At 42.0% G+C, this 22,307-nt stretch overlaps 1 protein-coding gene across 4 annotated transcripts in view; it reads right to left on the reverse strand.

Annotated features, from left to right (window-relative positions):
* Positions 1–22,307, reverse strand: part of Dlc1 (DLC1 Rho GTPase activating protein) — a 436,178-nt gene that overhangs the window by 37,017 nt on the left and 376,854 nt on the right. Inside the window, exon 1 of one of the 4 annotated variants that reach the window (XM_070016287.1) lies at positions 9,955–10,269. The exons of the other annotated variants lie outside the window; for them this stretch is intronic. Coding sequence (XP_069872388.1) covers positions 9,955–9,991 — 37 coding nt within the window. The 5' untranslated portion in view covers positions 9,992–10,269. Of the gene's footprint in view, positions 1–9,954; positions 10,270–22,307 lie in introns of those variants that run through there. 4 annotated transcript variants of the gene reach the window in all.

Below are 22,307 nucleotides of genomic sequence, written 5' to 3' on the forward strand. Positions count from 1 at the left end.
ACACCCGGCAAATTAGGACAAATGCAAACATAAGCTGCATTTGTTTCTTAAATGCAATATATAGAATCATAGGAATACTGCAAACATTTGGGCACCTGCCCTATCCCTTGGATTTCCTGAACTATGACAAAATTATGGGTAAAGGCTCATGGAAAAGTTGGTGCTTTCCCTGCTACAGAGTGCTGCCTTCGCTCTAGGCAAGCAGTCAGTCAGGCCTTTCTGATCCAAACAAAAGTTCCTTACAGATTCCTGTATCTAGATGCAAGATTGCTCATTGATTCTCTACAATCTAGCCAAGTCTGAAGGGCTATCCTGCAGGTGGACACAATGACTTTAATACCAGCTCATTTTTACCTGTGGGTGGGTTTCATGGGACAGTTCTGGATAAGCAAATCATGCTTAAAGTAAGGCAAGAGGATATTAGGAGCAGGATATTAGGAGCCAGAAAGCCTGGAAGGGAGCTTTATAAGCCAGGAAGCACTCACTTGCAGGTATTCTGATTTATTCAACAAAGGAGAACACTGATAGGGTACTATGTAAAAGCTTACATTTACCCTAAGTAATGTCAGTGTGGTCATAAAACATACCCAGTTTGATTTTTGTTCTGGATTCTTTCTGTAGATTATCCCAATAGTCCTAATTGAACACCCGTATAGTTCTTCATCCTAACAAATCCTACCTGGTCCAAAAGGATCTCTGAACCACATTGATTTTATCAACTACCTACTTCATTTCGGTCATAATTCAGACGGCTTTTTGAGATGCAATCCACCACCTCACCCTCCAATGAAATCCCACAGGCCTCCTGACTTGGCCTTTCTGCCAGTCCCTTTAGCTCTTGGAAGGCAGGCCTCCAAACACAAGCTCTGAAGTTCCCAGGGTACCCCACTCTCTCTCTCTCCTGCCTTCAACAAATCCCTACTTCATCCATTTGTGCAAGCCAAAGACTCTTTGCATATTGGAACTACACACATATTTTCCTGAAGAAGGAAAAGGAAGAAAAGCCACTAATTTTTTCTATTAATATTTACCTTTCTTCTATCCATGACTTGAATCCCTTTATCTTGACATTTATGAAAATAAATGTTAAACACACAACCGCCGAAGACTAGTTATCAGGAGTTAACTATGCAAAATGAATTCCTACTAGAGCTAAGTCAGACAGCTGAATACATGTTTGATATTTATTAAATGCCAATGTTATCTCATCACAGAAAAAGGTCTGACAGCATCTCGCAGAATTCCTATACTCAGGTGCCTCCCTCCTCAAAAAAAAATCTGCATATATTCTGAAGATTACTCTTTCATGTTTTTTAGGCCATGTGGAACTCACCAATATTCATCGAGGTATGTTCTAATGTGGCCATAAATTTATGGAAGTCCATTGGCCTTCATTTTTCCCTTCACTCACTATTTATTGAACTAGGAGTACTGCCAGCTGCACTCAGCGACAATCAAAGACCCAAGTTCCTGTCCTAAGAGGAAGTCAAGTGGAAAGGTAATTCACAGTCCAGTACAATCCTCTGTCCTCAGGAATGAATTCCTTTCCTGTTAGCTATTCTAAGGCCCATGTGTCTGTTAGGTACTAAGAGTGCTGGTCCAAGCAGCACCAACAAGCCCTATTTCATGGGGGAAAGCCAAGGTCTTAACAAGGGTTCTTGTGTCCCCAACAAGAGTTCCTGTATCCCTGCTCTTGACTACATAAATTGCCTCTGACTGCCCAGACTAGCCTCTCCCATCTCTACCCCCTTCTGTCCCCACATTTATCATTTATTTTCTATACGTCCTCACTGGGAGCTCTCAAAGGGCAGGATTTTCTATTTTATTCTGTCATCTATCCCCAGTACCTATACTACTTTGTGGCAGAGTACTCAAGTATTACAAAACAACAACAACACTAATCTGATTTCCATTCTTGTAAAATTATCTTAATTTTTCCAACCAGGACTTACAAAAAATACATTTTGTGTGTACCCTGGTACACACATAATTGTATGCAAACAGATAAGTACACGTTCCAGTAAATACAAGTGTGCACATATGTTTCTGTAAAACTGAAGTGTCTGACCACAAAGTAAGGGATGTAGTCTTACACTTTGCTGCTCCCTAAGTTTCTGACTCCTATTTCCTTTATCCTTCCAAGAGGATATCCTCTAGAACAAGGTCTGGTCTTTCAGTTAATATTCTAGATTCCTCATGAATTAGACGGAGACATTCTTTTTCCCTGAAAATATCACAACATTACAAACTGCTTTTGAGTTGTTTCCCAATGCTACAAATTTATCAAAATTATTATTAAAATATACCATTTGCTTTTTAATAGACCAATTTCATCATCTCATGAAGGCTGTGTTATCACAGAGAACATAAAACTAAAATATATTTGCTAATGTATATACCCACAGCTCTCATACTAAATGTTCACAGGAAAACATTTCTGTGAGTAGGAAACTGGGTTTTTTGTTTGTTTTCTTAATGATCTTTATGTTTGTGGGCTTTCTTCTACCAGCTGGAGTCGCCAGCAGCAAGGCCTGGGGAAGTGAGAAAGCTGGTCCAGAGTTTGGATCAGCCATATACTCCAGGAAGGTTCCAGAGCTATCCAGCTTCCTAAGCCATCCAGCTCTAGTACCAGCACCGGTAATCAAATCATAAACCCTCACTTTTAAATCACCGGACTAGTTTCTCAGTACTAGCAAGAAAATAGAAATCTAATATACCTACTTTCTCCCTTCCTGCTTGAAGACTGAAGACAGATATGCTGCTTTCTAGGAAAGAACATTCCTAGAAACAATAAAGGGGAGAACTCTTTTTTTTTTAACCTTATGACGCGATGACAACTTAATAAATGGTTTTGCTGTGAAAGAAGGAAAGAAACATTGGTAGAAACACTCGGCAAGGCTGTGCTAGGGATTAAAAGCACTTGAAGTGACACTTTAGTAATGAAGAAATTAAATCAATTGTAATTCCCTTGGGGGAATCACTTTGTACAAGGGTTTGCAAAGTACTGCTTTTAACATATAACCCACGAAAAGGCAAATAGCACACATCATAAGGAAGTGTTCTTCTCCCATTCAGTAGCATATGAATATAAGTTCACGAGTGACAGGCCTATCAGTCAGGCACTCGAGACTCCATGCTGAGCCACTGATTTCTAAGCACAAAACATCTCCCAACTAATCAAAAACTGGCATCTACTTCCTCCAGAGGTCCAACTGAAACATGAATAATCTATTGAAAGAATGGGTACTGTATCATCACCTCCATTTCATCTCAGTCTGAGCTAGGACAAACACCTTTGGTATATACATACACACATACACACATGCACACACATACACAGAGCTAGAATTCTGTATCAAATATTCATACACTCCAAATTATACACTAAGAAAAAAATTGTTTAGAATCACAATGCTACTTTTTGCTGTTGTTTTGTTTTTGTTGGTTGTGGGGCTTGAACTCAGGGCCTGAGTGCTGTCCCTGAACTTTTTTGCTCAAGGCTAGCACTCTACCACTTTGAGCCATAGCTCCACTTCTGGTTTTTCAGTGGGCTATTGGAGATAAGAGTTTCATGGGACTTTTCTGCCTGGGCTAGCTTCGAACTAGTTATCCTCAGATATCAGCTTCCTGAGTAGTTAGGATTATAGGTATGAGGCACGGGCGCCCACACAGTACTAGTGGTTTTAAAGACAACAACAGCATGGTTTAAGATCCAAGAAAAGAAATTATCAAAGTGGTATATTTTTAAGGGCCCTTGTTTTTCTGAGCTTTTCTTAGTAAAGGGCAGCAGATGTTTTAAGATTATACAATCCATTTCCTTTACAACTTATCAAAGGTAAACTACAAACCTAGAATAACCCCTATCCTTAACATGAGGCTGGCACACACATAGTCTTCCCTGACCCTCCCCCACACACCTATTTTAGCAACGTTTATTCTAATAAAGCCAGCCGGGCCTTGGATTTCACCCTCAGTCCTATCGTGCTACAACACAGGAAAAATAAAGATCTTGCGCAAATTGTGGTATTCTGAAAACATTGGATTCAAAATAAAAATGATGGCAAAGCGTTCAACACAATTTAAAACAACAAGTCCTGTTCAACCTTGTTTTAGTTCCTTCTGACAGAGAGCAATAAAAAAAGGAAATAATGTTTTAGTAAAGACTGGTGAAAATAAAAACGTGGGATTCTGTTTAGATATAAGCCACTGATCCCTCCTTATGTCTAACAGGAATACTAACCAATTTGATGTGTCCATTTCTTTGTTTTATTTGAGGTGGGGTGGAGTTCAAACCTATGAACTCTACTATATCCCCAGCCCCACACAATCAGTTCTGTGTCTAAGAAGTGTTTCAACAAAAACCATGACTTCCTATCTTCTAGATGAACTAATAATCTCAGGACACCCAGAGTCCCCAAGCCCACAGAACCTAATTAGTGGTTGAAATTTAACATCTATTTAATTCATCTGCTTAATTTCCAACAAGCCCTTCCCTAGGAAAGATCCTCCTTCAGTTGCTCTCCTCTCCTTGTTTAAACAGGCTGGCAGGAAGTGGTCTGAGACTCCATTCAGCTCACACATGACCTTGGACTAGGCCCTCCAGCATCCAAGCTGCCCCACAGCAGGGAAGAGGCACTGTTTTCCCAAGCTTCCTTTGCAAAGCTCTGGAATTTCCCACACAATGACTTTTACAAATGTATAATAAGCATTATATAAAAATCCCTTTTCTAAACTATAAAGCTTGGAAAAGGCTCTGGGTGGGCACTGTTTCTCAAAATTCAGGAAGCAAGAGACAGTTTGGGGATTTCGACAGGTTCTATCTACTTTGTCACTGAGCTAACAAAGTGCCCAAGGTGACAGTAAGACAGCCACATCTCTTCATCTCCAGCTTCCTAAGTGCTACCAGCCAGGGAAGTGCTCAGGGTGTGGAAAACTTCTGTCCCTAAGACATCCTTTGGAGACTCGGCAGGAGGAGGAAGGCGCCTCCGTGACAAGAGTAGGAAGCGACCTCTAGTCCTTTGCAGGGCCCTCAAAGGTGGGCAGGCGACAGAACAAAATGTGGATGGGAGGTGACAAAGGCATCTGAGGATTCAGCTCCACAGACCTCTGACTTCAATAATTAGCTTTAATTTTTCTCCTGGTGGGGGAAGGGCAGACATGAAAAGGCCAACTAGGAGAGTCAAGAGTAAGGGACAAAAGGCCCAAGATCCACTAGGAAATGAAATCTAGTAACAGAAGAGAAACCACCCCACTACGATGAAGAGAAAGATACACCTTGAGCAGAGGTCTGTTTCCCTGGGGTGCCCAAGATCTTCATTTCCCAATAAACAGGCATTTTTCAAAGTACCACTCATGTTATTTTCAGAGCCTTCTAGATGCTTCCACTGAAGACAAAGTGTGCAATCCAGTGTAATCAATACATACAAGACTTTGAGAAAAAACAGTATCTTGAATCCCTTCCCCAAAAGTTAAAGACAGAGGTGATGTCTCCATTCACCAGGCCTTGGAAACAGAAGGCCAAAACCACTGCCCAAGTCATTCTCAAACCTTACCTTATAGCAATCTATGATCACACCCTCTACAACTGCAATGGATCATTCTAGAAAAGTCTGACTACTTGAGGGGTCTCTAAAACTACACTGGCTACATTTGCAGGGCTTTCTTCCTGTCTGCCACTAATTGAGATGGTAAGGAAGAATTCCTAATTAAAGTTTCCCTGGAGATTTCCTACCCCTTATCATTGATCAAGATAATCTTTTAACAGTAACTGGGGCTCACAGCTGGGAAAGGGCTGACAGTCAGGGCCAGCCCTTATCACTTGGAGCCACACCCCTTCCACTTTTACGGAATCTCTCTACAAGAGACACCCCCCACCTCAGTTTTAGTTATCCACCCTCAAGTGAGATCTGAACATCGTAAATGGAAAATTCCAGAAAGTGAGAATTTATAAGGCTGAACTTTTATTACCGAGTCATAATGTCCTATTTTATTGTGTTATTTATCTCTCATGGTGTGTAATTTATAAAACTTTTTCATTAATATGTATGTTTATGAAAAATATTGTGCTGATAAGATTTGGTACTGTGTGTGGATTCAGGTCTGCACTGGGATTCTTGAATGTGTTCCTTCAGGAAAAAGGAGGACTGCTGTAATTGGAGAAAACACCCAGGCATGCTTATTCTCAGTAGTAATCAATTCCTGTAAACCATCTTTTTTACCCTATAGCCCTGTTCTGTGTAGAAGAGGAATAATGCTCAAGTTTCCATTCCTCCATGGCCCAAGAGTTAGAAATAGAGATGGCTGGGAAAATCTGTTCCAGAAAGGCACCTTCCTTCTCTTTTCACAGCCCAGAAGAGGAACTTGGGGATATACTCCTTAGGACAGAGTAGCTGGCTTTTTAGCTTTGACCTTGACCCCTTCCACCCCCAACCCAGGAAAGGAACTCTTTCTTGTAATGCCTTGAATACTGCATAGATTTTTCCCCCCTTTGCATTAAAGCTACCAAACTAGGAGTTTGAGAAGCAGGCCCTAATTAAAAAAAGAAAAGAAAAAAGGTACTTAAGAGATTCAAGAGGTGCAAGTGAGCTTACAAATTAAAGCAATTCTCTTGGTTCCTAACTCATATCACTCTTAAATCACTGGGCTGCAAATATTGAAGATGAAAATCATCTTTCTTTCTGGGTCTGCTTTATAATCTCAAGGATAGGTTTGGCACTATGTGAGTCTGAATGCCAGTCACACCATGGGGTCAGGGTTTGCTCTGATGTTCCAAAGCACTGAGTTAAGTTTTTTACTGATTTGGTAATATCCAGGGAGGAAAAGGAAACATCTGAAGCTATTTTTACTTTTTCAGGTTTTCTGACTGGACAGGGTGAATAGCAGGGTGGATCAAGCATTGTCTGGAGCCCTTCTGGATCTTTTTTTTTTTTTGTATGGCCTCATTTCCGTCTTCCTGTTGCTAGGAAGGAGAATTAGGCATGAGAAACTTGTGTTTACAGTACAGGACCATCCTGTCTAGAACAAGGCCCTCTTCAAAGAAGTTCTATTCACTTCACTCACTGTACTTTGGATGTCCCCATTCTCCTGAACCCTTCCCTGAATATTTTCACATCTAAGTCATAAAAATACCACTCACATCTAAGCACTGCATCATGGCTTAAAATCACCATGGGGACACCCAAGGAAACCTAAGTTCTTATTTTTGTATTTTTTATTTTTGGATTTATATAGTGACTTATTTAAAGAAAATATCTAGCTGGGCTCTGGTGGCTCATGCTTGTAATCCTAGCTACTTAGGGTGCCGAGATCTGACTATCACAGTTTGAAGCCACTGAGGCAGAAAAGTCCATGACACTCTTATCCCAATTAATCACCAAAAAAGCCAAAAGTGTAACTGTGGGCTCAAGTTATAGAGTGCTAACAAAAAATCTAAGTGACAGCACCCAGGCCCTCAAGCTCCAGGACCTGCACAAAACATATGTGTGTTTACATGCATATTATTTAACACCAATAGTTTATTTAATCGCAATACATCAACACATCAAGATTAGGTCTATTTTCAGAAGCACCCACAAACACCACTTTTTAAGTAAAAGTACCCTTAAACTTTGCTTGGTCTTTGTTCTCTGAACTACAACACAGAACAACAAACAAAAGCTTTAGGGTTCAAAGGCCAATTGTCTTTGCGCTAGAATAATAGAGAAAGCCTTTGATTCACCCAGTATATTAAAATCTGAAAACTCCAACAATCCATTTCGAATTGTCTGTTTCATCTATTCATTCTTTTTTAAAGAATGAATGGTGTTTCTAATATGATTTATGATTAGGAAATTAAAACACATGTCACCAAATATGCTTTGCTCATGCATTCTAGGGAGAAATTCAAGTTGGAGGCTACTTATTATTTCGTGGCACCAGGACAACAAATTGGTCAGCCTTCTTGAGCTCCTACATCATTAAAGACCAAGTGTCATGCAGCTTAAATGAAAATAAGGTCAGGTTTTGCCAAAAGCAAACATGAAGGAAAAAAAAAAAACAGCTGGGAAAGAAAGTCAGCGTGCTGTACTTCATCTCAAACGTTCTGAGCAGTCATGCTAATGAAAAAAATTCTGTGCCCAGGCTTGGACTGCACTGTGAATCTGGCACACTACAATAAACGTGAGGACAGGCAACTGCCAGCACTTTCTGAGAAAAAGCTCGAAATAGCTGTTGGATGCACATCTGCTACCCATTTGACATTCGTTCCTTAGGACTTTAGTTCTTCTATTAGGGGGTGGGGCTGCTGCCTTGCAGGACACCCCTCTGACCATCTGCTGCAATCCGCCTGCCAAGTGGGCACTGGGTGCCTCCATTCATCCCACCCCTATGATTTGCAAATTATCTCCGCAGAGGACCAGCCTGCAGTCCAGATGGATGCTGAATTAGTCAACCTCTTGGAGCCGCTGATAGATGTACATTCTGGGCCCTGCATTCTGCTGGGCTATTATTTTCCTTCATCCCCCATCGGCCAGCAGAATTTTGGAGGAAAAAAAAATAAAAAGTAACTTGAGACTCAGTATTCTGCCCTCTCCAGAGCTGTGACTTTTTTTCTAACCAAATGCGTCACAAGTATGGTAAGGAATAGCTGCTGCCGCTGCCGTCCTCTGAATCACCAGCCACCGCTTACAACAACCTCTGTCTGCTAAGAAGGAGCCGATTCGTGACCATGTTGGCGGGTCAGCATCAGACACCTTACAAACAGCACCAGGTCCTGGCATCCTGACAACCTCCACGCGTGTCAATAACGGTCTTTATCCCAGCGGGGTGGAGGGCGGACCCACACTAAAGTAGTGTCACTACTTAGGGTCGCCCATTTGTCAGGTTCAAGACCCAGGATTCCCGCGGCCAGTCGGCGATGCAGACAGTTCCACGCGCGGGGTGGATTTGCTGCGGCCGGAATTAACTCCCGAAAGACGAAAGGTTGGGTTCCCTGACGCTGGACTTGGGGACAGGGGCACAGTTCCAAGAGGCTGTCGCCTCGATCACACACACACACACACACACACACACACACACACACACACACACACACACACACACCCTCGTGTCGGGAAGCCGGTTTCCACAGTTCCAAGAGGCTGTCGCCTCGATCACACACACACACACACACACACACACACCCTCGTGTCGGGAAGCCGGTTTCCTTCCTCTCCGCGGCCCACGATCTAGCCTGGCCAAGGGCGTGGGCATCTTGTGGGATTTTGCCGGAATAGGGACCAATGACCCAGCGGGCGGTGGGAAAGTTCAGCCTTCCCAGCCAGCCCTCCCCGGAGCGCCCGCCGGAGCCGGGACGCGGCCTGGAGGAGGACCTTCACCCTCTCCAGAAACCATCAAACCCAGACTTCCCCGGACCAGACTCGGAGACTGCGCAGCTCTAGATCCAGACAGAAAAACCAAGAAAGCAAGCCCCGCTTAAACTTCGTGTGTGTGTGCGTGTGTGTGTGCGCGTGTGTGTGTGTGTGTGTGTGTGTGAGAATAAACTTTCAAGCAGTGCCACCGGAGTCTACAATGTCCCCTAAGGAGTCTTCTCCTTGCAGACAGCAGGGCACCGAGCGGAAAGCAAGGTAGCAAGGGAGTCACGCTGTGCCCCCGGGGGGCCAGAGGCCAGCCAGCCGGGGGGATTTAGAATGAGAACAGCAGAGCCCTCCCAGCTTGGGGGGGTCCCCCCGCCCGGCCCTGGCAGGCCCCCCAGACTCCGACAACGCATGGCCAATGGACAAGATCCGAAATCCAACCTCCTTCCCAAGTTCTTACACACACACACACACACACACACACACACACACACACTTCTCATCAAGCCATTCAAGAGCTCCGGACGACAGGCACCGACTGGGCCAGGCGGGGGGACACCGCCTCCGCGGGGGCGAACCCCCCACCCCTGCCTGCGCCCCCCAGGCCCGCCTGCACGCTTACGTGTGAGGATCATGGTGCCCGGCTGGTCCCTGCACATCAAGTGCGGGGCACAGCGGCAGGGGCACCGACGGGAAGTCGAGGCAGCCCGCAGCAGCTTGGATCCCGTGCCAGGTCCCACGGTGGCGGCACCCGGGACACGCGCCCTCGTGGTACTCAGCGCATCCTCGCTCACCCGCCCCGTGCCCCTGGCCGCAGGTCCGGGCAGAACGCGGGTGTTCACGGCGATCGAGAAGCGCGAGCGCTCCGGGAGCCGGGCGAGGCGCTCCGGCACTGTTCGGCCATGGCTGGCGGTAGGAGAAGAGCGCGCTCGCTCGTACCGGCAGCCCGAGCGCACTGCCAGCCGCGCGCCCCGCCGGCCGCGCCCTCCCGCGGGGCCCGCCCCGAGGGGTGGGGCCACACCTGGCGGCGCCGCCTCCTTCCACGGCGGGTTCCACGGCGGGGGCGGGGCACCGGGCCGCAGACCCGGACGCTCCTCGGGCTCCGCCTGGCGCCCAAGCTCCGGCCGCCCACTCCTCGCCGCAGGGGTGTGGGCCGCCGCAGGGCGCCGCCAGGCCTCGCCCACCACGAGACCCCACCCACCTCGAGACCCCGCCCACAGGCCTTCTCGCCCCTCCCTGGACCCGCCCCTCGCCCCCTCCGCCCCAGACTGGAATGTTTCCTCCCAGCCTCTACGTCTGCAGCGGGTAGCGCCTACAAGTCGCCTACCATTGGCCTCGGGGGCAAAGGCGAAATGCTAGAGTTTACTTAGTGGAGAAGTCTTGGCTGGAGGCTGGAACACCCCGCACGTTCCCTCGTACTTGGTGGCCCTGGACATGCTCTGCCCTCTGTGTGTTCGCCTTTTATTCCGGCGGGCTTTGCAGAAATTTGCGCTCAGGAGATGGGGCATGGATGGGTGTCTCCTGATGGGTGGAATGGGGAAGAAAAGTCCTTGTGTGGGGGACGTTCCTCCGTCCTGGCTGAAGCCCGTGGGTGTGTAGCGCTGAGGCGGAGGGCGCCCTCACTGGCCTTTGCACTGCAATCCAGCCCATCTCGGGAGCTGTTAGTGCGCCACCACGGTCGGGCTGGGTCCCAGACTGCAGGTTTAGAGTCTCTGATGAGATTCTGAGGTTTGGTTTTTCCACCGCCCTCAGGTGAGTGACACTGCGTGGTTTGAAAGCTCCTATCATCATAAGAAGGATCTTTTTTGAAGATCACAATAGAATACAATCATGATCATGTTCTTCAAAAAAAAATTCAGGCCAGAATTTCATGAACATTTACTATCTCTGGATAAGGAAAATCTACTGACATAAACTCAGTTATTCTGTTTGGAAGAGCGAGTTTACTGCTTTCTGATGTTTTTCTTTGATACAGTAGCATGCAGAAGACACCAGGAACCCTTCTGACCTGGAGAGTGCTTCCTACTAAAGGAAGCTTCCCAACAAACAAAATAAATGCTAGACGTGAGATATAAAGTAGGTAAGGGGGTAGAAAAGAGGAGGGTAGAATTGGAATTTAGTCTCTCTTTTAGCTTAACATATATTGATTTCATAGCCTGAGTTTCAGATCATAAGAACAAGCCTCTTCTCACCTCCATTTTGTTGGTGGTGGTGTTGTTTGCCTTGGATCTTGAACTCTGTGCTTGGGTGCTGCCCCAGAGCTCTTCAGCTCAAGGCAAATGCTCTACCACTTGAACCACAGTGCCACTTCCAGTTTTCTGGCCATTTATTGGAGATAAGAGTCTCACAGGCTTTCCTGCTCAGGCTGGCTTTGAACTATAATTCTCAGCTCTCAGCCTCCTGAGTAGCTAGGATAACAGGTATGAGCCACTGGTAGCCGGCTTCCAAAATAAAATCTCTAACTCTGGCACTGGCTTCTTAATTTACCCAGAATTCAGCTTTGGAGAGCATGAGTACCACTCAAAAGATTCTGTCTCCCCAGAGTTGTCCCCCATTCAGCTACTACTGGGGACATAAGGGTAATCAAAGGCATGCCAGGCCCATGCCTGATGACAGTTTACAGTCTGAATGGAGGTGCAAGAAGAGTGTATAAAAAAGAACTGAAGGCTCCAAGTTCAAACCAAAAAGAAAGTCCGTCGATACTTCTGAGCATCTCTCCCAAAGTATACCAATTTTTAGAATAAATTGTTGGGAGGGAATGTGGCTTAGTGGTAGAGTGCTTGCCTAGCATACATGAAGCCCCGGGTTTGATTCCTAGTACCACATAACCAGAAAAAGCCAGAAGTAGCTCTGTGGCTCAAGTGGTAGACAGCTAGCCTTGAGTACAGAAAGGCTCAGGGACAGTGTCCAGGCCCTGAGTTCAAACCCTAGGACTGTCAAAAAGAAAAGAAAAAAAAATGAATGGTTAATGCTTCTATTTTACAAGAACATTTATGGTTGACTGTAACTGAATTAGGTGTTTTGGAATCAGCATACCTGATAACACCCTGACCTTCCATACAGTGTTCATCCTTTCAGAATAAATGTTAACCTTCACACCTCAATCCTCTTCTTGATTATTAATGCTGATTTTCCTGGATCTTCCTCATTGTGCTGTGTGGCTTGCTCATAATGTAACATTTCTCTTGGTGATATTCTGGTTTGCATTTGGCTTTCACCAAATGTCTTCTATTCTTTTGTCTACTGACAAAGCCTGTGACTAAGACCAGACTCTAATTTTCATAGTTTTAATTCTTTCCTAGTGTAATAATTGAAAGTAAGATTTTTGGAGCCGGACACTTACTAGTTTTGTGATGAATAGGTCATTTAGATCCTGAAAAATTCTGCTTCGTCATCTTCCAAAAGGAGGTCTAAGCCAGGCATCGGTGGTTTATGCCTATAATCTTAGTTGTGCAGGAGACTGAGATCCAAGAATCTTGATTCAAAGCCAGCCTAGGCAATTTGTGAAACTCTTATCTCCAACTAATCACCATAAAGTCAGAAGTAGAGCTGCAGCTCAGATTAGAATCATAGCCTAATCAGTGGTAGAGCATCAACCTTGAATGAAAAAGCTAAGGGTGAATTCAAGCCCCAGTATATATATATATGTATGTATGTGTGTGTGTGTGTGTGTGTGTGTGTGTGTGTGTGTGTGTGTGTGTGTGTGTGTGTGGTATAATGTTACATCTCATGGGGCTTTTATGTGGCATGGATAATAATATTGCATGTAAGCACTGAGGACATGATAAGAATGCAATAGAGTGGTGGCTCTTACTACTAATATATATAGCCGTCCTCCAGGGATTGGTTCCCTACTTCCTCAAATACTAAAATGACCAAGTGTCTTATACAAAATGGCATAATATTTGCCTATGACCTACATACATTCTTCCACATACTTGAATCCATCTCTAGATTAATTATGGTAAGAATTCAGTATAAATGCTAGGCGAATAGGTGTTACACTGGATAGTATAGGGAACATGTTCCCTATACATGTTCCAGCACAGATACAATTTTTCCCCAAATATTTTTCATCAGTGGTTGATAGAATCCATGGGCAGGGATGCTGCACTGCTGAAGACCTAATTGTTTCATTAAATGGGCACATCAAACAAGAACATGAAATTCCTATTTAACAAAGATCCAAGAGGAATGCCAGCTGTGGTGGTACGTGACTATAATCTCAGCTTCGCAGGAGGTAGAGGTAGCAAGATCCCAGCTAAAAAGACTAAGAGCTGTGGTTCAAGAGGTACTTTTCTAGCAAAAGCAAGAACTTGACTTTAACCTTTGTGAAGAAGCCTTTACAAGGTGCAGGAAAAAAGGAATGGAAAAGTTAGTAAGAGTGTGGCTAAATAGTGACATTTACTAGATGGAAGAGGATCACCAAAGTCAATTTAAGCTTTAGTTCATCACCTTAGCTTTCATTGGTGAGTCATAAGGAGCCGACTTTACAGTACATTTTTCACCTGATCCACCTGAACTGTGCTCTTGATGTTAAAACTCAGAACTCAGACACATTACCATTGTATTGTATTTCATTTTCTCTCCAGCAGAGTCCTCTGAAAGGTTTCAGTATGTGAGAAAAAGAATCCATCATAAATGATGTTTGCTTTTGTGCTAGGTTCACCAAGTATTTGTTCTCAATGGCAGAGTAAAAACAAAACTAATCAAAATGACTTGACACAGGACTGGACCCCTCACTTCCTCAGCTGGACATCAGCTACCCGGAAGTTACTCACAGTGGCATCTCAGCCCCTCTCTAGTTAATCTCCCCGCCCCTTCCCCGCTCCAACCTTGGTATTGCCAAAGAAAGAAAATTCCCATAGCTGACTCTTAAAACATGAGACAGGAAGGAGTGACAGAGAAGGCAACCTATTTAGTGCTCTTTTGGTTCATATTCTAACCATTGGAATTAGATATTATTATTGTCATAACACACCATCTTGCTTTTCCCCATCTTCTGTACTTTTCCCCTGACCCCATCATAATGCATTAAAACAAATAAGTAAACAAATACATAAGCAAAAACTTCAAATATCTACAGTGGCTCAGGCACATAATGTTAGTGAGAAAACCAGCCAAATGGAATAGTGAGAATGGGGAGACTAGAACTCCTCTAGAGGGGCTGTCAGTTACAATGCTTGTAAACCCAACAACCTCAATGTGTTGGGTTTGACTTTTTTTTTTAACCCCTCTCCTCCCTTCCCATTTTGTCCCTTCTCTTTGTGTTTGTTTTGTTTTTCAGGGAGGAAGGGGTACTGGGAATCAAAACTATGGCCTTTCCTATTCCTGGCAAGATCTCTACCACTAGGCTACAGGATCAGCCCTGTTTGTATGTTTTGTAACAAAGTTTCCATTTTTTAGAAGCTGGAAGCTAATTTAAAAATTCTAACCACATTCCAAGTAATTTCAACTTGGGGCAGTGAGTTCAAACCTCTGCCTTAGTGATAGGAGCCAAGCAATGGCTCTGGAAACTTCTTTGTCTCTCCTGGGAACCAAAAGACTGTGCTTGGAAAATGTTGTAATATAATTAGTGTTCAATGGAACATTGTGAAATTAGTAGGGAAAATAATTTTGATTTGTAATACTCGAAGGAATACGACAAAGAAAAAAGGCCTGAAAATAATGTTAAACAGTTTTCAATTAAGGAATATAATTCTATTTGTAACTGAATGAGTCTCTTTAAAACATTCATTTACTTTCAAGCTTCAGTGACCCCCAGTCTATTTTCTTCCCATTTCTTTATCCTAACTACTATTTGGCCTTTTGGAAGCTTTTGTAATCCATATTCAAGAGTAGAGGATGTAGAAAAAGAGAAAGTAAAATACGTAAGCAGTGGAATAAATTGAGCCCTTTGTAATTTTACCTGGAGTGACTGTTTTGTTCAGTTTGATCTTTTACCATTACACTTTTGAACAATTCAAATTCAGAATTCTACTGAATTTAATGAGGAGTCTGTTTCTTCATAAATATGATAAATTTATGATAGATATTTTCTTTTTAGATAATCCCTTAATTTCCACATATGAACATAGTGCTTTCATCATTCAAACGAATATTGATTAAACTCTACGAAAGGCCTTATATTTGGTGGAACAAAACAAACATGAAGATTTGTCTTAAGGAGAAAAGCTCTTGGGTGGAGAGCAAGACAGAGAAATTTGTGACAAGGAGCTTAGTAGAAGTGAATTTCCCATTGCAATGCTTTCCTGAGATATTTATCATTTTTGCAGTAGAATTTTCTTAGGAAGTCTAGTTCACTTGAAGGAACAGGCAAAGGATTAGCACAGACCTTACTTAACATACAGAGAAGACAGACCTGATATCCAGGAGTGTGGGCGCATAATCATTCCCCCTATCACACCCCTGAATTTCATCTTTGCCAGTGATCACTTCAGTATTTTCATGTGGCTTCTGACTACCTGAAGACCAAGCAAGTAGAATATAAAATATAAAAAATAAAAAAGGTGATCACTTTTGAGTCCAAGAAACCAATTAGGCTGCTTTTCTCACTGAATTAAGCAATATATATATAAGGGCATGTTTTGATTCTTTGTCTCTTCTATTAGCCTCAGTTTTAATAGTTCTTTTTGAGTAGTAGATAGATGATGGACAATGATATTTTACTTGTTCTTTTTTAATTATTGACTAGAAATATACTTAAGTAGTATTCTCCATATGATCTTGAAGCCAAAAATGTTAAGATACACATCAATTAACAAACAACATCTTAGAGTCCTTTTTTTTTTTTTTTTGGTCCTAGTCCTGGGGCTTAAACTCAAGGGCCAAGACACTCTCTCTTAGCTTTTTCAATATATTATTTTATATAAATAGGAAGAGGCGCGTAGGCATTGCACCTTTGTGATTCTCTCCTGAGACTATCCTTTCTTTTATCTCACTGTATGCAATATCTAGAATCCTGTGTTATCTCTTAGTTTTTTTCTTCAAGGCTGGTGTTCTAGTACTTGAGCCATACCTCTACCAGCTATTTGCTAGTTAGAGATGAGAGTTTCATGGACTTTATTTACCTGGCTGGCTTTGAAATTCCATTCTCATGTCTTAGCCTCTTGAATAGATAGGATTACAAGTGTAACCCACAAGCACCCTTTCTTGCTTTATTTTTAATGATAAATTTCACAGTGTACTCAAACATGATTCTATCAAAAAGATGCCCTGCTTACAGTGAGATTTCCACAGGAACCTGCTGCCAGAAAACTAGCAGAGCTAAATTAAAGGCCTAGATACATTGCTTTAAAATTTTTTTTTATTTTGCTTTTTTCTTATAGATCAAAAATGTTGGATGGTTTATTATTTGTTTAGTATATTTGTCTCAATAGGAAGACAAATTAATAGTTAGTAATTAGGTACTTTCTCATACCAGTTAAGGTTTTAATTTTCTGTCATATATATTCTTCACTTTTTAATCTAACAATAATTTTTTTTATTAAATTATGCAAGCCAAGAAATTGAAAAGATATTTTCCTGCTGGTGTCCTGAATAGCTACATTTTAAATCTCTGACCCCTTATTCTGTTAGATTTCTTGCTCTACATGTTTGTATGTAAAGATTCTTCCCAATCACCTGCTAAGTTTTCTTCTTGCTATTTTCTTCCTTTTTCTGTTTTGCATTTTTAAAATTGTTAATATAAAGGTGATATACAGAGAGGTTGCTGTTATATAAGTCAGATAAAGAATACATTTCTTTGACTTGCACAAGTACAATATATCCTAACAAACAAACAAATATGGGAAGATCTATATGTTTTTCAAGAACTCAGTACAAGGTTAACAGTGGCTGTATTCAGCCATTTACTTGGTAGACAAAAGCTATTTTGAGCTTTTCATAGTTACCCTAAGCCCTGACTTGGAGCATCAATATTCAGGTGTCAGTCTGGAGCATCTTACAATAAAATTGCCCAGTATAATTTCAAACATCAGACAAAGGTTGCTCCTGAGTGTATTTCAGCATAGATAAGGTTTGTGTGTCTTTGAGCCATCATATATATTGCTCTTTCTTTATGCTGAAAAAGTGAAAATGCTGCAAGGTAAGTTTGGGGAAATGCTTGAAAAAAGTAATGAAAATAATAAACAATTCTCTCTTCTGGCTGCTAATTACAACATGTTGGACCACTACCCTGTCCTTTCTGGAAACCCCCACACTGTTCCAGGTTATTAACTTACTTTAACAGTCAGCAAGAGAGTGGAGCCACAGCAGACAGGCAAGGGTATCTCTTCACGCGTAACTAACTTACTCAATTACCTCTTATTGATTCAGTTGAATCAAGCTGTATTTAGGGAAAACTGCAAGGCAACAAATTAAACATTTTTAAAAATAGATCCGGCTGCACCCTGGTGGCTTATGCCTAAAATCCTAGCTACTGAAGTGGCTAAGATCTAAGAATGTAAATTAAAGCCAGCCAGGAATGTTCATGAGGCTCTTACCTTCAATTAGCCACCAAAAGGCTGGGAGCGGCACTTGGCTCAAACAGTAGAATGCCAGCCTTGATTGAAAAAGCTAAGGGACAGTGCCCCGGCCCTGAGCTCAATCCCTATTAGCAGTGTGCATGCACATGTATGCACACACGCGCACACACACACACACACACACACATGCACATGCACGCACACATACACCCCGCCTCCCGACTCACTCAGAAAGATCTGGGAAGAAGACTCATGAATTGTGAAAGACTGACGTTTGAGGCTCAATTTGTAGAGAAAGGACTATATGGAACTTCTTTTCCCTATTCTGGTATTCAATAAACAAATATTTCCATCCTGATCACTACCATGATGTTGATAGTTAACAGAACAAATATAACAAATCCAAAGAACAAGGCAAAGAAATAAAAATGTGGAAGGTTATAAAATAAATGTAATAAATAAAAATATAAATAAAATACAACCCCACTACATTTCATAACTGAATTCTCCAGAGGTATTACTCTTTAATAAAAATAATATATTTATAATATTTTGAGCTACATCAAAAATATTGTCATATGGAAAAATTGAAAGTAAAAGTTACAAAGAAGAAGATATGCTGGGGAATTAGACTAAGGAAAAGAAAATTAAGGTAGTTACTTACATATCAGGAATATAAAGTTTTAGTTAAAAAGAGAGAGGTCATAAACCATTAAAAAAAAGATAATTTAAGGCAATGGAGAAATTCTAAACCTCCCTCAATGAAACTGGACACCCTTCAATCATTTAAGGATCCAGGTAGAACAAAGGTGCAGAGGACAGGCAAATTTGCCTTCTTTTGGAGGGAACAAATATTCATCCTTTCCTGTCCTTGACATGAAAACTTCAAGTTCCCTGTTCATGGGATTCTGGGACTACACTAGTAGGCGCAGAGGCCTGTTTCTCAGGCCTTCAGCCTTAGCTCTCCCTCTTTAGAGGCCTATGAACTTGAACTGAGTTAGACTATCAGTCTGCTTTCCTTGTTCTCCAGATTGCAAATGGTACATTATGGGAATTCTTACGCTCCATAGTTAAGCCAGCCAATTCCAATATGAAGTTCCATCTATGTATGTATGTATGTATGTATGTATGTATGTATGTATGTATGTATGTATGTATGCATCTATCTATCTGTCTAGGTATCTTTCTATTTCTTTTCTTTTCTTTTTTTTTTTTTTGGGGGGGGGTCCGGTCGTGGGGCCTGAACTCTGGGCCTGGGTGCTGTCCCTCAGCTCTTCAACTCAAGGCTAGCGCTCTGTCACTTGAGCCACAACACCACTTCCGGCTTTTTTCTTTTTGCTTATGTGGTGTTGAGGAATCGAACCCAGGCCTCAGGCATGCAAGGCAAGCACTCTACCACTTAGCCGCCTTCCCAGCCCCTCTACTTATTTCTTATGATGTAGTAAGAATGGTTCCTTTTGGGAGGATGAAATCCAAGTTATCATTATGGAAAGGTTTATAATGATTTTTCACTACAGAGAATGAGAGGGAAAAGTAAACCAGGAACTTGAGTCTCAAGGCCATAGGACAGTCCTGGTGGCTTTCAATTTGACCGACCCTGGGTATTTCCCTGCTTCTAAATAATACTTTCAAATATGCATGAAATTTAGAAAGAATAAAGGAATGTGATTAATGCATTTTTAAATCTTTCCAGGCTGGCCAATCTAAATTGGGGCAAGATAAAGACAAAAGCTTTTGTTAGTGTCTTCTAGAGTGTTGAAAATTTATCAGATAGCATTTATGTAGTTTTCTTTCTTTGCTTGGTCTAATAGTGTGCCTAGCTGCATTAGAACCATAGCTTAGATTAAAACTTTTCTTTTTTCCTTGACAGACTGTCACAGGAGCTGAGCATATCTATTGTATCATTTAGATTTTCTTTTTTCTTTTTTTCTCAGAAGTGAAAATAATACTGCTGGTCTCCTGGGAAAGTGAGGGATCTAACCCAAAACTCTGACCTAAATACATCTCCAGCAAAAATACTGAAAAACAACAGCAAAAGAAATCCAATGGAGCCGCTGCCAGCATCTTTAAATTGTGTGTGTGTGTGTGTGTGTGTGTGTGTGTGTGTGTGTGTGTGTGTGTGTGTGTGTGTGTGTGTGTGTGTGTGTGTGTGTGTGTGTGTGTATTTCTTTTTCCTCTTTTCAAAATCAATTTAGTGCTTCTCTGTACTAACACGGTAGGGACCCAGATTATGCTATACCAGGAGCTTAAAATCACGAAAGTTTATTTTTTCACAGCTGCTTTATTTCCTTAGTAGTAAAGCTTAAATTGTTCTGTTGTTGTTCTGTTTGGTTTCTGAAAGCTTCACCTAAAGGCTCTCTTTCCAATTTTAGTATATGTGTCACCAGAGTAAGCACAACCTAAAGGATGGGGTGACAATGTTCTTACGATACTAATTAGAAATATCTTTTTGTGGTATTGATTAGACAAATCTTGGATCTCACAACACAGAGACCCAATCTCAGCCCTGTTAATCTGATGTAACTAACTAGTCAACTTCCTAAGCTCTTTCTTTGCACTTTCTAGTTCAAGTTCTGCCCTACAATCATGCCTTTGTTCTTAACTTCTTGCTCAAACTGTCTATGAATTCTATTATTTTCCTTTGATTCTACTAAGATTCTTCACAGAAATTCTTCACAGATTCTTCAGCTTCACTAATATTCTGAACATTAATGAGAGCTTCATGTCCTACATCTAGAACTTGCCCTGACACAATCTTCTTTCCTAGGGAAAATGATATGCCTCAACTTCTTTTCCTGCTCCCTAGCCCTTTACTAAGGCAGTGTCCCACTCAATAACTGGACAAAATAACACATTATTTGCATTCTGTGTATCTGCTCCCCATCTCAGTCTACAAAATCTGATATGGTTCTTTCCATCTGCATCTTCACTTCTGGACAGCCACCGACCACATAACTATTCCTCAGCTATTTCTCTATTTTTCAGTGGATTGCCTTTCCTTCATCTTCAGAAAGGCAGAGAAATACTGTGTCCTTTACCAGTCTAAATGCCAGTTGGAAGAGCATCTGTATGTCCTTAGAAGGACTGAGATATGAACACACTTCAGTTCCCATGGATTAGGGGGCTGGAATGAAACAAGTGGTTTGGACTTGACAAAAGGCTTCATATACTAACAGTCCCTTAAGTCATCAGACACTTGGCTTAGGAAGCCTTGCTTAACTAAGTGTATTACTTTCAATGTACAGAATGGACGCTTCCTTCTTTCTGAGAACCGTACTAAATCTTTAACAAACTCTTCCCAAGTTATCTCTCATGATCTCTCAACTCTGGGCCAATATTAAGTCAATCAATTGACTTTGAAAGGCCTTGTATTGGCCATAAAATCAGCACCACCTGAATGTCTTCAGTACTCTGGCATTATATAGGTAAAAAAGAGATGGGGTCAGGGGAGAAATAAACAGTATTTCTCCAACTCTTGGGGAGCTTAAAAGAAATAAAACTGGGTGCCGATGGCTCACGCCTGTAAATCTAATTACTCAAGAGGTTGAGATCTGAGGATAGAATTTAAAGCCAGCCCAGGAGGGAACGTCTGTGAGACTCTTGTTTCTACCCAAAAGGCTGGATGTGGAGCACAGCTGTGGTTTAAGTGGTAGAGTTCTAGCCTTTAGCTTTAAAAGAAGCTCAGAGACAGAGCCTAGGGTCTGAGATCAAGCCCCAGGACTGGCATATGCGTACGCACGCGTGTGCATACACACAGAGTGATAAAACTTCTCATGAAGTAAAATGACTTTTTATGTTACATCTATTTATTAACAATGTATTAACAATTAATTTTTAAGAGGCAAGGCCATGCTACATTGACCAGGCTGGCCCTGAACAACTGGGTTCAAGTGATTCTCCTGTCTCTTCCTCTCATGTAGCTGGAACTATAATTGTACACCAAAGCATCCAGCTATATCTACCTGTTTTCAACACTTTTTTTTTAATTAGCAAAAGTTTATGGAGTGTTTTCATTTAGAATTCATATAATGTAATGAACAAGACAAAATCAAACAGGACCGATAGAGAATAACTCAGTGGCTTTCCTAGCCAGTTCAATTACATCTTTAAATATTTTTTTCCTCTTAATTACATCAGGCACTGATTGGGAAGATGGTAACTAACAATAAGGGGTTCAGTGTCTCTTTTTGCCTTTGACACCAATACTCTAATTACTCACTCCATTACAGTTAACAAGGAGCTATGGGGAGCAAGGAGTGGAACCTTAATCATGTGACTCCCTGGCACAGACAGATATTGTGAGACCCATGACTGGCTGTAAACACAGGAGCCTGGGATGGCTTTAATATCCCCTTAGACAGAAGCATGACAGATTAGTGGGGAACTCCTTCCCCTTCTCAGGAAACCAGGCCTCTGGCTATACTTTGTCTTTAACTCTGTCTTAGATCTTTATAAACACTTTCCCCCTGAACTTTAAAGGACCTATGCTTTTTAGCAACAGCTTAATGTG

Source organism: Dipodomys merriami, unplaced genomic scaffold, assembly GCF_024711535.1.
Source record: "Dipodomys merriami isolate MVZ:Mamm:240054 unplaced genomic scaffold, mDipMer1.0.p SCAF_12, whole genome shotgun sequence".
Lineage (NCBI taxonomy): Eukaryota > Metazoa > Chordata > Mammalia > Rodentia > Heteromyidae > Dipodomys > Dipodomys merriami.